The sequence below is a fragment of the Macrobrachium nipponense genome, chromosome 11 (assembly GCF_015104395.2).
Source record: "Macrobrachium nipponense isolate FS-2020 chromosome 11, ASM1510439v2, whole genome shotgun sequence".
Taxonomy (NCBI): Eukaryota; Metazoa; Arthropoda; class Malacostraca; order Decapoda; family Palaemonidae; genus Macrobrachium; species Macrobrachium nipponense.
In genome coordinates, this window is record NC_061087.1 from 8,562,082 (window position 1) to 8,575,392 (window position 13,311).

The 13,311-nt window shown below is 38.2% G+C and overlaps 1 protein-coding gene across 4 annotated transcripts in view; it reads right to left on the minus strand.

The window, feature by feature from the left end:
• Nucleotides 1–13,311, minus strand: part of LOC135219250 (uncharacterized) — a 161,369-nt gene that overhangs the window by 57,660 nt on the left and 90,398 nt on the right. For all 4 annotated transcript variants that reach the window (XR_010315406.1, XM_064256009.1, XM_064255900.1 and 1 more), the window contains exon 4: nt 9,799–10,224. Coding sequence is in view for 3 of the 4 variants with exons in the window: in XM_064256009.1 (XP_064112079.1) it covers nt 9,799–10,224 (426 nt within the window). In the remaining variant the exon portion in view is untranslated. The remainder of the gene's footprint in view (nt 1–9,798; nt 10,225–13,311) is intronic.

Genomic DNA, 13,311 nt, shown 5'->3' on the forward strand with positions numbered 1-13,311 from the left:
CACGATCTGTTACTGGCTCGGTGGACTGTGAGGACAGACACAGCAGCAGCCATCTAGCTTACGAACGTCGTCTTCTTAAACTTTATGTCTGGGTTGCCAGCTACCCTATTCTACGAAGAAATAGGTCCGTTATTTTTTGAGCAGAAAGACTCTCAAGCTGGTATATTTAAACAAAACAGAAAACGCTAAATATATAGATGCGTTTGTGTTGTCAGAACACTACCATACAACGGTAAAAGATAAATCGGAAACTCCTGGAAGGCTGCAAGGAGTAACGATTAAATGTCCATAAAATAGACAATAGACCTCTCGGTTGACATCCGAAGAGGTAACTACAGCAAGCGTATATGACTTGAACCAACCAGTAGTAAAATAACGCAAGGCAAAATATGAAATTATATCACAATAAAGTTTGTTCATACTTACCTGGCAGACATATATATAGCTGAATTCGGAAATACAGCTACATACATATTTGACAGGCAAGTTTCATGAACAAAACTTAAGAGAATCGAAGCAGACAGCTCAAGCTTCTTATGTTATTGGACATAAGCGTTCATTGACGTAGTCTACAAGTCTATTTCTTGTACGAGTCTGCGAATGACGAATGAGAGCTCTTCCGAATCTTGTCAATAAGAGCTTATTCGCTTGCGCAATATCAAGTTAATGAGATGTTTGTCAATGAGAACTAACCCATTTACGGGACAAAGAGATATTTTGTCAATGAGGGGATACCCACTTACTTGACAAAACGATAGTATATTGTCAATGGGGGAAAGACACTGAATTGACAAAACGTAATCCAGGAAGTCGAGCATTTTATTTTCCCGATTCCCGTCTCAAACGAGGAAGGGGCAAGAATCCTATTAAGAGACTGGGCTTACGGCAGGTAGAACGACGATGTTCAATTCGGCAGCGTAGTCCCGACTAGAAACCAACAAAATCTATCATCTGAAAAACCCTTTCAGATGGGCTAAAAAGCTTGCAAAATTATCCTGGGAAGAGGAAGAAACTCTCCAACCAGCTTCCTCTCCCGTATCACAACTAATGCCTGCTAAAGCTTAAAATTTATTGGCAGTATGGCAAAGGAAGTCCTGTCTTGCGCTTTCCTGAAGAGCGTCCTTTTGATGAGTGCCTTTGCAAGAATCCTACTGAACGTTGCCGAGAGTCCAGACGTGCAGGACATCGAGGCTTTACATAACGCGTAACTGCCTTATCGCAAAGTCTTGACTGCGGTAGAGAAAACGAGATCTTCCCTTGAGCTTTCCTTAACTCCATCCACCTTTGCGAAAAGCAATATAATATTGACAGAGACCTCTTGAATACACGAAACCCGAGGTCTTGCTGGGTTCGAAGACGAAGTTGTCTGTTCACTTTAAGCTTCCTCCGAAGCACTGCTTACTTCACATTCTTTGCATGTGAGGTATAAGGTATCACCGAAGGTAGAGGTAAAAATTCTTGAGGCCCAAATCGTAAACAAGAGCTTGAAGAGTTCAACAGAAACGTTCAGCCAGGCGACACACCTGGCGTGCGCTGGGGCGCGCGCTCGGCGTCCACTGGCGAGCAGCGAGCACGCTCGGCGTCCACTGGCGCGCGCGCTCGGTATCCACTGGCGCACGCTCGGCGTCCACTGGTGCGCGCTTGGCGTGCACCCGCGCGCGCCTGGCGTCCATCCGAACGTCCCGTCCAAGCCGAGCGTCAAAAGAAGCGTGCAGAAAAGCGTCACGCTCCTGACAGGCGTCAAAACAAGCGAGAGAAACTGCCTTCAGGGAAGAGCGAGATACATCTCGGAGAGAAATCCGACTGCACGAAACAGTCTCAGGAGAAGGGTTGATCGTGTGAGAATACGAGGGGCGAGGGAACGCCTTCTTATTCTCACAGTAACAAAGCTCGGACGTCCGCTCTCAAAAGCGTCCTGCTACTAAGACTTCTTTTTCATATTTCTCGGTGGAAAGACGTACACATGATCAGGCTACGTTCGCCTTCTTACTTCTCACTGGAACGCATAACCAGAGAGAGAGGACGTGAAGCGTCCTCTTCTATAAAGCTTCTATTTAGAGGGCGCGAGTCCTTCCGAAAGCTCCAACCCCTGCGCGGGGAGGACGCTTCGGAGGATGAGAAGCAATCCTTCAGGATTCGTGCACGTGCACGCACTTGGGCAGTCTGGGGATTTTCATCAGAAACTGCCGAAGGCACGCCAGATCGGTGGGGGTTCCTCGTAACCCTCCTTCGGCTTTCAACATGCTCTCTCCCCGGGTCCTGGGAGTCAAGCAGAGGTCCCGGCCTAGAGGCGAAATAAGGCCGATCTGACGCACCCTCCACTACACAAGGGGGACTGTCACTGCACTTAGCCACTTCACTATTGCTCTCTAAAGCAAGCACTTTCGATTTTAAGATACGAATCGAAAGAGTATTAGAGAAAGGGCAATAACCTCTACAGACACTGTTTAGGGCCCGAAGGCAACATTACAGGGTTAGGAGAAACAATAACAGAAGTAGCACTCTTCACAACAATGAAGGAGAGCGATCACCTCTCGCAGACATATTCATAACCCGTAGGCCATGCTACAGGGTTAGGCAAAAAAAAAATCTACAGGAAGGTTAGCAGGTTCACTACCCTGACTTTTGTTTACTGATTAATTGCGTAGATACGAATCATACGTTTTCCTTACGGAATTAGACATGTTTACTGATTAATTGCGTACATACGAATCATACGTCTTCCTTACAGAATTAGACAAAGTCTCACACTCCTTACATGACAAATCTCAACAAAGAAGCAAGACTCATACCCCTCGTGCATACCAAGTGCGGATCTACCGAAGCTTTCGGTAGCTACACCCTATCTTTGCAGACAACACCCTCTGAAACTAGCCTAACTAGATTCAGATATCTTATGCAAAAATGAATCAAATTCAAATCAATTTAAGATAGCGTATGTCTAGCCACAAATCCAAGTAAATAAATTAAAAGACAATTAGGATACTTAGCGGCAATGAAGTTTCCAAAATCTAAGACGGAGGTACTGGAAACAGGTGTTTCCAGCACCGGCGACAGAAAAATTATGAATAGAAAATGGGAATGGTTCCTGATACCCGCCTCCCAGCGGCGGGAATGGGTACTAACCACCTGGCCAACCACTGCGTGTCTCGGAAGTTTTTTAAATTCTGTCGGACTTCAGAAAATACAGCTATATATATATCTGACAGGTAAGTTTCATGAACAAACAGCAATTGTAAGCTACAACAACTACAGTCTAGTAATATTCAATCAATTACCTTCATTTTGCAACAAATGGGAAGTCTCTAGCACAATATTTCGATTTATGGAGAATTTTTGAAAACATCTTTTTTTTATGTCCGCACGTTACGAATTCATGCATCATTTTGTGATAATATTTTCTCTGTGTTGCCTTGATCGTTTTACAATGTGTTATATACCAAAATGATTGCAATTTAGTGTAAAATACAACGAAAAAAAATTAACTCGTTAGCTTCAACTGTTTTGCTCATAGCGCGATTTGTATACAATTATATATGACATTTTTTTCGCGCTGTCATATATTCTAATATTTATATATGATAATTATATTTTCTTTCGTTTCTAATGGTTGCATACTAAACTTCAGGCAATGACAAAAAAAGGAGCCAAAAATCAACTCTTAATCTTGAAAACTAAACGTGCTGTGATTTAAAAAAAAAAAACATTTTTTCCGCTTCAGCACTCACTCGCGAACGCCGCCGGCATACGGGAGACGATTTTTTAAATACCGCTTCGGCGTTTAAGGGTTAACCAGACAAAAGATGCTTAACTCTCATGGGGCTGGCCTATATTATGAAGTACTAGTTTAACAAGCTATTTAGTCACATTTCTAGACTTGTAGGTCTCAACTAAAAGACTTGGTCTTAAGGTCATAAGGCAAAAATTGGAGTAAAGAAGCTGGACATACTGATAAATAATAACACAAGGAACAAAAAACACAACAGCTGTGAATAATAATATAAAAGTTTACAGAATAATTGCTTAAATGAAGAATAATTGCTTAAATGAAAAGAAATAGTAAACTAGATACATAACTGTTGAAAAATGACATATTTTTAATCAATTTGTATTTTTCATAAAATTTGTATTTTTCACAACTAAAAAACCTTCAGTCTTAACATTAGGATAATCATCTAGCACCAGCAAGAAAACCAGTAAAATTAATAAAAAAAAACTTGTGATCCAGGGACTGATGGCACCTGTACTTGCTCATGGGGTATTTGGGAACTCCCACAATACCTTGGGAATCCTGTGAGCACATCAGTTACTCTTCCAACCCAGTTTTGACTGAGGTGGGACCTGTATGTTAAGACCTCAGGTTTATTAGTTATGAAAAATATAAATAGATTGAAAATTTGTCATTTGTTCAAATACAAAACAAACCTTCGGTCTTAACATTAGGATAGACTTACTAATTGGTGGGAGGTAAGTATCCTAACTGACAGGGAGTTTGCTTCCTTTAGTCCAATTCCAAATAAAAATAATCTGAGACAATCAACTCAAACCTCAGAACCTATCAATGAGAATCATAGTTCATTGCATTTGCAGATGATGGAGAGTTATCTGTTATCGTAAGAATCCCACGTATGCTGTATGTGGATTTATTATCACCCCACTCTCTCCCTGCTACAGAGAGGAGTGTGTTGCTACTGAATAGTATCTTATGCTATTGATTACCTTAACAGTATGGTTGTCTCACTCACCTGTATCTAGTCTGTTCTAGCTAATGAAGGTATTCCTCCTCTACTACTCGTAGGTAAAGAAGTAGATAGAAAACGTAGAAAACAAACAAGACCAGTCATCTCATTCAATCTACTTTCATACCTTCATCTTAGACTAGATACTAACTGACCTGCCAGGGGTACTGGATGAGCTATACCACTTGTTGAGCAGCCACCATCGTATCCACGGAAAAGTGTCCAAGGAACTATCTATGGGCAACATCCTTTAAATAAAAGGAAGTGAAAGCTGTGTTACATAGCCAAACACCAGCTTTCAAAATCCTCTAAACAGACATATTTTTTTTAATACCAAAGAAGAGCTCGGGTCCATGATGTTATGAGCTCTAGCTCTCGCAAGATTATTTGACCTTCCAGATTCTGTCAAATTTGCATTCCTGATAGTTTCTCTTAACAAAAACGATACTGTATTCTTTTCCATTTCTTTCTTAACCCCTCCTGTACTCACAAAAAAGCCTTCGACATCTAGGTCTGAGATGCCAAGTTCTTTTTAAGCAAGTTCATAATACCCTGACAGGACATAACATTTCTTCCGGGTCATTATCCACAGCCTCCCAAAGAAGGTATAGAAAAGGAGACAAATCTGTCATCTGCCACTGATGGATTTTTGAGTCTTGGCTATGACTTCTAGTATAACCCATTTCATCAATGCTACATCCAACAAGAAGACTGCTCTCAGAGTCAAGCTTCTACCCGTGGCTTATTGCAATGGTTCATGTGGGGGCTTAGTTAAATCCCAATCAGGAGACTTTAGTTCCTTAGGGGAACAGGACTACTCAAAACTCTTCATTAACATAGCTATTTCCCATGAAGAGACAGATGTTTTTCTGTTCTGAGGTATATCATATAAACCTTTTCTGAAACATGAACCCAACGTCTTGAAGCTCCCAAAACACAAATTCTGAAAGACTAAAACACTACCACGTTCCCAGAAAATGCATAGAGAGATATTATTAATGAGAAATAAAACAAAAATGTCTTAACGCAAGTGTTTCAATACATCTTCAATAAAACAAAGGCAAAATGCACAAGAACAAAATGTAGCTGGGACCTCCTCTCCCTAAGGAACAATATTCCCCTGAGAGAGATGAACCAGCATTATAGTAGTACAGAAAACAGCCAATGACAATGCAGAGGAATGAGCGTGAAGGACGCATGCAATTTGCATCTGACCCAGAGGAATGGAACAAGAATCCTGGAAGGCCGTATAAATATATTGATGCTCACCAGAATTCTGGTCTGGATACATAAATAAGAGACAAGCCACAGGCTTTGATGAAAAATCTGGCTTGTGGGAAGGATAAAAGGAAGGGAGTGTGAGCTGTAGTACTTATCGGCCCCCCTCCAATAGGACCGGAAAGAGACAAGATGACAAATCTTGACTGGTCTTGTGCAAGCATACATGACCAACGTAATCAGAGATCGTCCATCATTAAAATTCATGTTAAGGAGGAATACTCCTTGTTAGAAAGCTGAATCCTAGCATATAAACCTTTTCTGCAACAATTTTATTTCTGAGGATGCTATAACTAGCTAACCCTCCAAGTAATCCAGTGAGTGTATAACTAGCTAACCCTAGAGGTAATGCAGTGTGTGTATAAATAAAATAAATGCCCATGCTGCCATCAAGGTTACCACTTTTGTGAACAAATAGGGGTCAGTCACTAAACTGAAGCACAGTGCTTTGAAATGGTAGCCAGCTCCATGGCAAAATGGAAATACTCTTGGAGAAATGATTGAGCAACTGGAAGCATGCATCCTTTAGCTTCATCAAACACATTGAGTCACCCACTCGGATAAAACCCAATAAGGAATGCCCTGCTTCCATCTTGAACCAAGTCTATAGGTAAAACTCATTCAAACCAGACAGAGCGATGATTGGTCTCTGGCTGCCATTCACCTTTTCCAACACGAGGATACAACTGTAAAAGGCCACAGAGTGGTCATCTATGACACTGCATTCTTCTATAACATTCCCCTCACCTCTACTAACAGGGGCAGAGCTTTCCAAAATCTTTCATGGTAGGTTGGGAAGGGTGCCAAGAAATGAGACAGAAGGCATCTATAATTGTTCCAAGGGACACACAATGCCTAGGGATCTGCGACTTTGCCCAATGGCATGACAGGTATCCGATAACTAATGGCACCTGGTGAGGGTGAATGCTAATCCCAGCATCCCCCCCACCCCTTCCTAGCCAAAAATGGAAGGGAGCTGGGAAGGCTCATAGTCCTTCCTACAAGAAAAGTATATGCTCCGTGTCTCAGTTTTGAGAAAGGGAGGCCCCACCCACTACCAAACACAGAATGCATGCTTGTTAGCACCTATAGTGCCAGACTCGCAATCATGACAAACTTTAATCATAAAATAAAAAACTACTGAGGCTGGAGGGCTACAATTCGGTATGTTTGTTGACTGGAGGGTGGATGATCAACATATCAATTTGCAGCCCTGTAGTGTCAGTAGTTGTGGTCGGTTATTTCTTAGTAGGCAATGGGTTTGTTTGGAAAAGTTTAATATCTACCTAATTAATAATATTTTTGTATGTTTGTTTATTTTGTTAAGTTTGTACTAATTTTTTCTGTTTATACACATGGAACTTCTTCCCCTCCTATGGATGATTCTTATTTTCCTCATAAATTAGCTTTTGAAATTAGCCTAATAGCCTTTGAAGCGGTGCTTAGTGCAGAACCACAGTAAAGGAAATTGTTGTATCAATATATAATAAAGACATCATGAATTGGATATTTTCAATTTTGAGAAAGCTCAAGTTAATATTGAAAAGGTCAACCGGAATTATGTATTGTGATGGTCCTGAAGTCCCTGGTGTTAAAGGGCAAGATACTGAGTTCAGTATACTGACATATTGTTGAATTAAATCCCTGACAAAGTGGTATTTCTGTTAACAAAAATATAGTACTTCTTGTTTACAGTGGACTATATTGATTTTCACTGTTGATAAGCATATTTTGTTTTGGATTGGATTAAAGGCCCTTATGTAGTAAAGAACAATATATATATCTGTGTTCTATTGTTGTACTATTTTTGTTATTGAATAGCAAAATATAGAGTAATTCTTTTGATATGACAATTTTTTAAAACAACATTTTTCAAAGCTAACAAAATTGAGGTCTTAACAATTGGATATTTTCCAAGCACCAGCTGGTAATCGGTTAAAACAACCAGAGATTGTAAAGCAAGGAGTCTGTGAGATCTGGCAACACCTGTGCGTACGTGTCGCACCAGTCTCTTCCTAACCACCTTGGGGAGTTGATGCTTACACTTTGCTCTCGTTCCAAGCTGGTTTTTTCTGCCTATGTTCTGTTTTTCAGTGTGTGTGTATTTGTTGGTATGGCTTCCCCAGTCTTAACAGCCTTGTCAATGCACGTGCCCACGCATTCAGGGGTTCACATGCTCTAGGTTTTTGGCAGTTAATTGCTTGTTTATATAGATTTCGTAAATTAAGTAGTTGCAGAAAACTGATGTGTGCTCGAGTGCGTGTGTGGTGTGAAAATGTTATATTTTCCTTGGAAATTCCTTATTTTCCAAGAAAATAAGTTTCATCGTATTTTATGTATATATGTCTGTAATTGTCATTTGTGCTGATATTGGTAACCTTGAATTGTAAAGGGACCAAAATCCCCATTGTTTGATTGTGTAGTAGTTCTAGAATAAATTAGTATTAAAAAAAACTGTCTAAATAGCCTTACATATTTTCACCTGTCACCATCTGCCCTTCATTTCACTGCTACTTCATTAATACTCAATCTAGCCACAACCACAACACAGATCTAAGGGTGGACAGAAAAAGTGCAGACACAAACACAGTCATCTCAATAGTTTTTTTTTTTTTTTTTTACAAAAAACTGAAACTAGATAACATCCTTAGGCTTTCCTATACGTACTGCTACTGCCAAATCTCTCCACTGTAAAGTAGACCAGTCACATCTGTTTACATCTATCATACCTTTTATTCCTCACTTCTCGTTCAAATACATATTCAACAAATATGCATTGCCTCACCTTACGTTGTTTCAAATTCTGTCATTTTCAACTGTACGTATTTTAGCCAACTTACTAAGTTTACATCAATCAGAAACATTATTAGGTCGGTAATGGTGTTTATAGGCGCTTAAAATTTTTTTCATAAACAGTTTTGGGTATTCATTAGATTAGTAGTAGGGAAAATGTATACTTTTATTAAAAAGAATGCAAATGTGTTGAATTATCAAAAGTTTTTGTATTTCCATGTGACGAAACTTTTAATGACGTTACGAGGTACGTATTTACAGCGTCTAGTTCATTTTTTAAGGCTGCTAATTACTTAACTTTCAATTGAAGTCAATGTTTTAGAATCAAATACCAACATTTTGTGAAGTATATCTACATACAATAAAAAGGTGAAACAAAAATTTAACTTAATGTTCAGTCAGAGCATAGCAATATGTCTAAAATGTACCCAAAGAAAAATTGCTTGATGAAGCAAGGAAGAGAGAATTCACGCAATTATTCACCTGCCACCCATTTACTTCCCTGTTGATTGAACTGAATATAGAATTTAGGCCAAAAGCCAAACACTGGGACCTAAAAGGGTCATTCAGGACTAAAACAGAAATTGCCAGTAAAAGGTTTGAAAGATTAACAAAAGGAAAGCCTCACAGTTCCACTATGAATCAAATGTTAGGAGAGGCTGAAAAGGAAGACAAAAGAAAGAGAATATGAAAGGAGGTACAGTACAATGAAAGGGGTTGTAGCTAGGAATCTAGGGACACTGTGAAGAACCTCAAGTAATGCGTACAATGCACTGCATACAAAATGCATGAGGTGCACTGACGGCACTAACCCCTTACAGAGACTACCTTGTTGTTACGTATTCAGTTTCACACCAAAGAATACCTCTGCATAAAAAGGCAATTTTTTGTATTCCCACAGGAACAAACGCATTTACAGCACATTAGGTTTGTCAAATAAAACTTGAATTGATTTTATTAAAAGAGGCATCGTTAATAAAGTACTCACTTGCAATCTGAACGTGGACATCTTAAATGTAAGTAATTCTGACAAAACTGCAACCATACAAAGGTATCTCCAGAAGGAACCTGCTGTGAACTTGGTGGTAGTGGTGCTTCTGTTCGATGGGGATAACTCTGAAGATTCGATGGCAGAGCATTCTCAAGTCTTGAAGAATAAGCCGGATGGTAGAAAGGGCACAGTTTTCCTTTCACACATAAATTATTCAAGTAATATGGACACACTTTTCTTCCACTTATATATAAATCACTGCTATTTCCCTTAGGATTCATCATGGCATTACTACTTGCCATAGGTGAATTCATCATGGTGTATCCTTTTTGATTTCTGGAATCTTTACTTGAATTTTGTTGAGTCTTTTTGTTTTGTCCAACAGATGTTTGTTTTTTCTTATTCTGATTCTTCTTCTGTTGTCTACAAAAAGGGAAAAACAATTAATATCTTTAACCAATATTCACCACGAAAAGTATGTAAACATGACAAAGGCACAACATATTAAAATTCATAACTTCCAAAATTAACCCTTGCACACCCTACTTATAATCGGAAACAATAATGAAAAAGATGCCTAAATTCTGCCACGGTAGCAAAATCACACATTCAGACTACTAAATTTCTCAAGATATCCAAAATCATATATCATTAGACAGTCACTTCTGATTTTTTTCTCACAAAAATTTAAAAATAAAAAATCCAGATTAGACAATACCAACTTTAGTCTTGATATAAAAAAAAAATTATTGCTTACTGTTGATAGATTACCTTAGTAAATTTTGCATAAATAATAACGATTCCACTATGCTGACTTATAATTAAGGACATTACTGTAGACCACTCACAATTAATAAAAAAACTGTACTACTTAAAAGCATGAAACTTGCTATGGAGCACTCATCTCTCCTTAACCCTTAAACGCCGAGTGGACGTATTTTACGTCGACATTTTTTGTCTCTCGGGTGCCGACTGGACGTATTTTACGTCGACATACAAAAGTTTTTAAAAATTCGCGGAAAATTAGTTAATAGGCCTACCAGCCGAAAACTCTTGAATCATGCACCTTGGGGGATGCTGGGAGTTCACAGATCAAGGTGTTGTTTTGTTTACAATCGTTACGCAGGCGCGCAAGCGCGAATTTCTTTCTTGCCGCACTAAAAAGTATCGGTGACACATCTCGGCAATTATTTCGTCACTTTGACATAATTTTTGTACCATTTTAAATTAGCCGTTACAAAAAGTTTTATATATGAAAATGTGCGCAATTTCATGTAAAATACAACAAAAAATACTCATGATTGTAGCTTTTATCAGTTTTGAGATATTTTCATATAAATAACGATAAGTGCCAAAATTTCAACCTTTGGTCAACTTTGACTCTACCGAAATGGTCGAAAAATGCAATTGTAAGCTAAAACTCTTATATTTTAGTAATATTCAATCATTTACCTTCATTTTTAAACAAATTGGAAGTCTCTAGCACAATATTTCGATTTATGGTGAATTTATGAAAAAAATAACATTTTCTTTACGTCCGCGCGGTAACTATTCCGAAAATATCATACATGCGATTGTGGTAATGTTTGCACCATTTTAAATTAGCCATTACATAAAGTTTTATATATGAAAATGTGTGCAATTTCATGTAGAATACAACAATAAATAATTGAAGGTTGTAGCTTTTCTCATTTTTTAAATATTTGCATATAAATCACAATAAATAGAAAAAAAACACGTTCGGTCAACTTTGACTCTACCGAAATGGTAAAAAAACGCAATTGTAAGCTAAAACTCTTACAGTCTAGTAATATTCAGTCATTTATATTCATCTTGAAACAAATTCGAAGTCTCTAGCACAATATTTAGATTTATGGTGAATTTAAAAAAAAAAAAATTTCATTCCCTCCATGCGCGGATTCTCCGCCACAAATCTCCGAAATACGTTCGTCGCATTCTCGGAATATTTGCTGTTTCATATTAGGCATTTCATAGAGTTTTATATATGAAAATGTGCGCAATTTCATGTAGAATAAAACGAAAAATATTTGAAAGTTGTAGCTTTTCTAATTTCCGAAATAATCGCATATAAAAAAATATATAAAAAAATTTGACATTCGGTCAACTTCAACTCGTCAGATATGGTCAAAAACTGCAATTGTAAGCTAAAACTCTTCCAGTATAGTAATATTCAATCATTTGTCTTTATTTTGAAAGAAATTGGAAGTCTCTAGGACAATATTTAGATTTATGGTGAATTTTTGACAAAAATATTTGTTTACGTCCGCGCGTAACGAATTCATGCATTATTTTGTGATAATATTTTCTCTGTGTTGCTTTTATCGTTTTACAATGTGTTATATACAAAAATGATTGCAATTTAGTGTACATTATAACGAAAAAAATTAACTCGTTACCTTTAATCGTTTTGCGCATAGCGCGATTTGAATACAATTATATATGAAATTTTGTTTTTGCGCTATCATATATCGCATTATTTATATATGACAATGATAATTTTTTTCATTTCTGATGGTTGCATACTAAACTTCAGGAAATGACAAAAAAAGGAGCCTAAAATGAACTCTTAATCTTGAAAACTAAGCGAGCAGTTATTTTTTGAAAAAAATATTTTTGTTGCTTCCGCGCTCACTCCGAGACCGCCTCGGCACACGGAAGACGATTTTTAATATACCCCTTCAGCGTTTAAGGGTTAACATATAGCACAGGTCACTTTCCCTCCCTAATGAATACTACTTTTCTATGCTCTGTTTGTTACTATAAAAACAATAGCAATTCACTGGGGATTTATTCTTTTAACAAAATACTATTCATACAAACATATCCACTTGTAATGTTTGTAGGGCAAAATTAAGATATAGAAAAAGAGAGAGAAATCCACTGATAGACAGATGGATAGACAGAGAGAATAAAAAAATAGAAAGAGAGAGAGAGAGAGAGAGAGAGAAGTACCGTGAGCAACAGAAGTGTTCTCGTAAAAACCGAAACAAGTGAGGTGTTTACTGAACTGGCAACCATTAAACATATGCCTTCGTTGCTTTACGATAAGGGTATTGATAAAACCTTTGATCACCCACTGGAACCAAGACATTTCTGGTGACGGCATTAGTCCCACCCATCAACGGAGGTGTTTGAATTAATTTCTGCCCTACACAGGCGGGACAATTGACGTGATTAACAACTGAACGAAACCAGAGGGCAGCAACAGAAAAGGACCTTTTGGGAGGGACATTTCTTTGGAGGATGTCCTACTGAGTAGCAGAAGAAGCAGATTAGGAACAGGGCTCTCAGAGAGGTTGTGACAAGCCTCTCTCAGAAGCCATGGGGAAGAAAACTTCAAACATCAAGAAGACCTCACCTCTACTCTCCAGACAAACTAAACTTGTAAACTTACTGTGTATTTCTGGGCTCAGCTCGTGTCGCTTCGTGAAATGTCCCTTTAGCACACATTTCTAAGGTAAATATTGCTAACATTACCAGAGAAAAAAG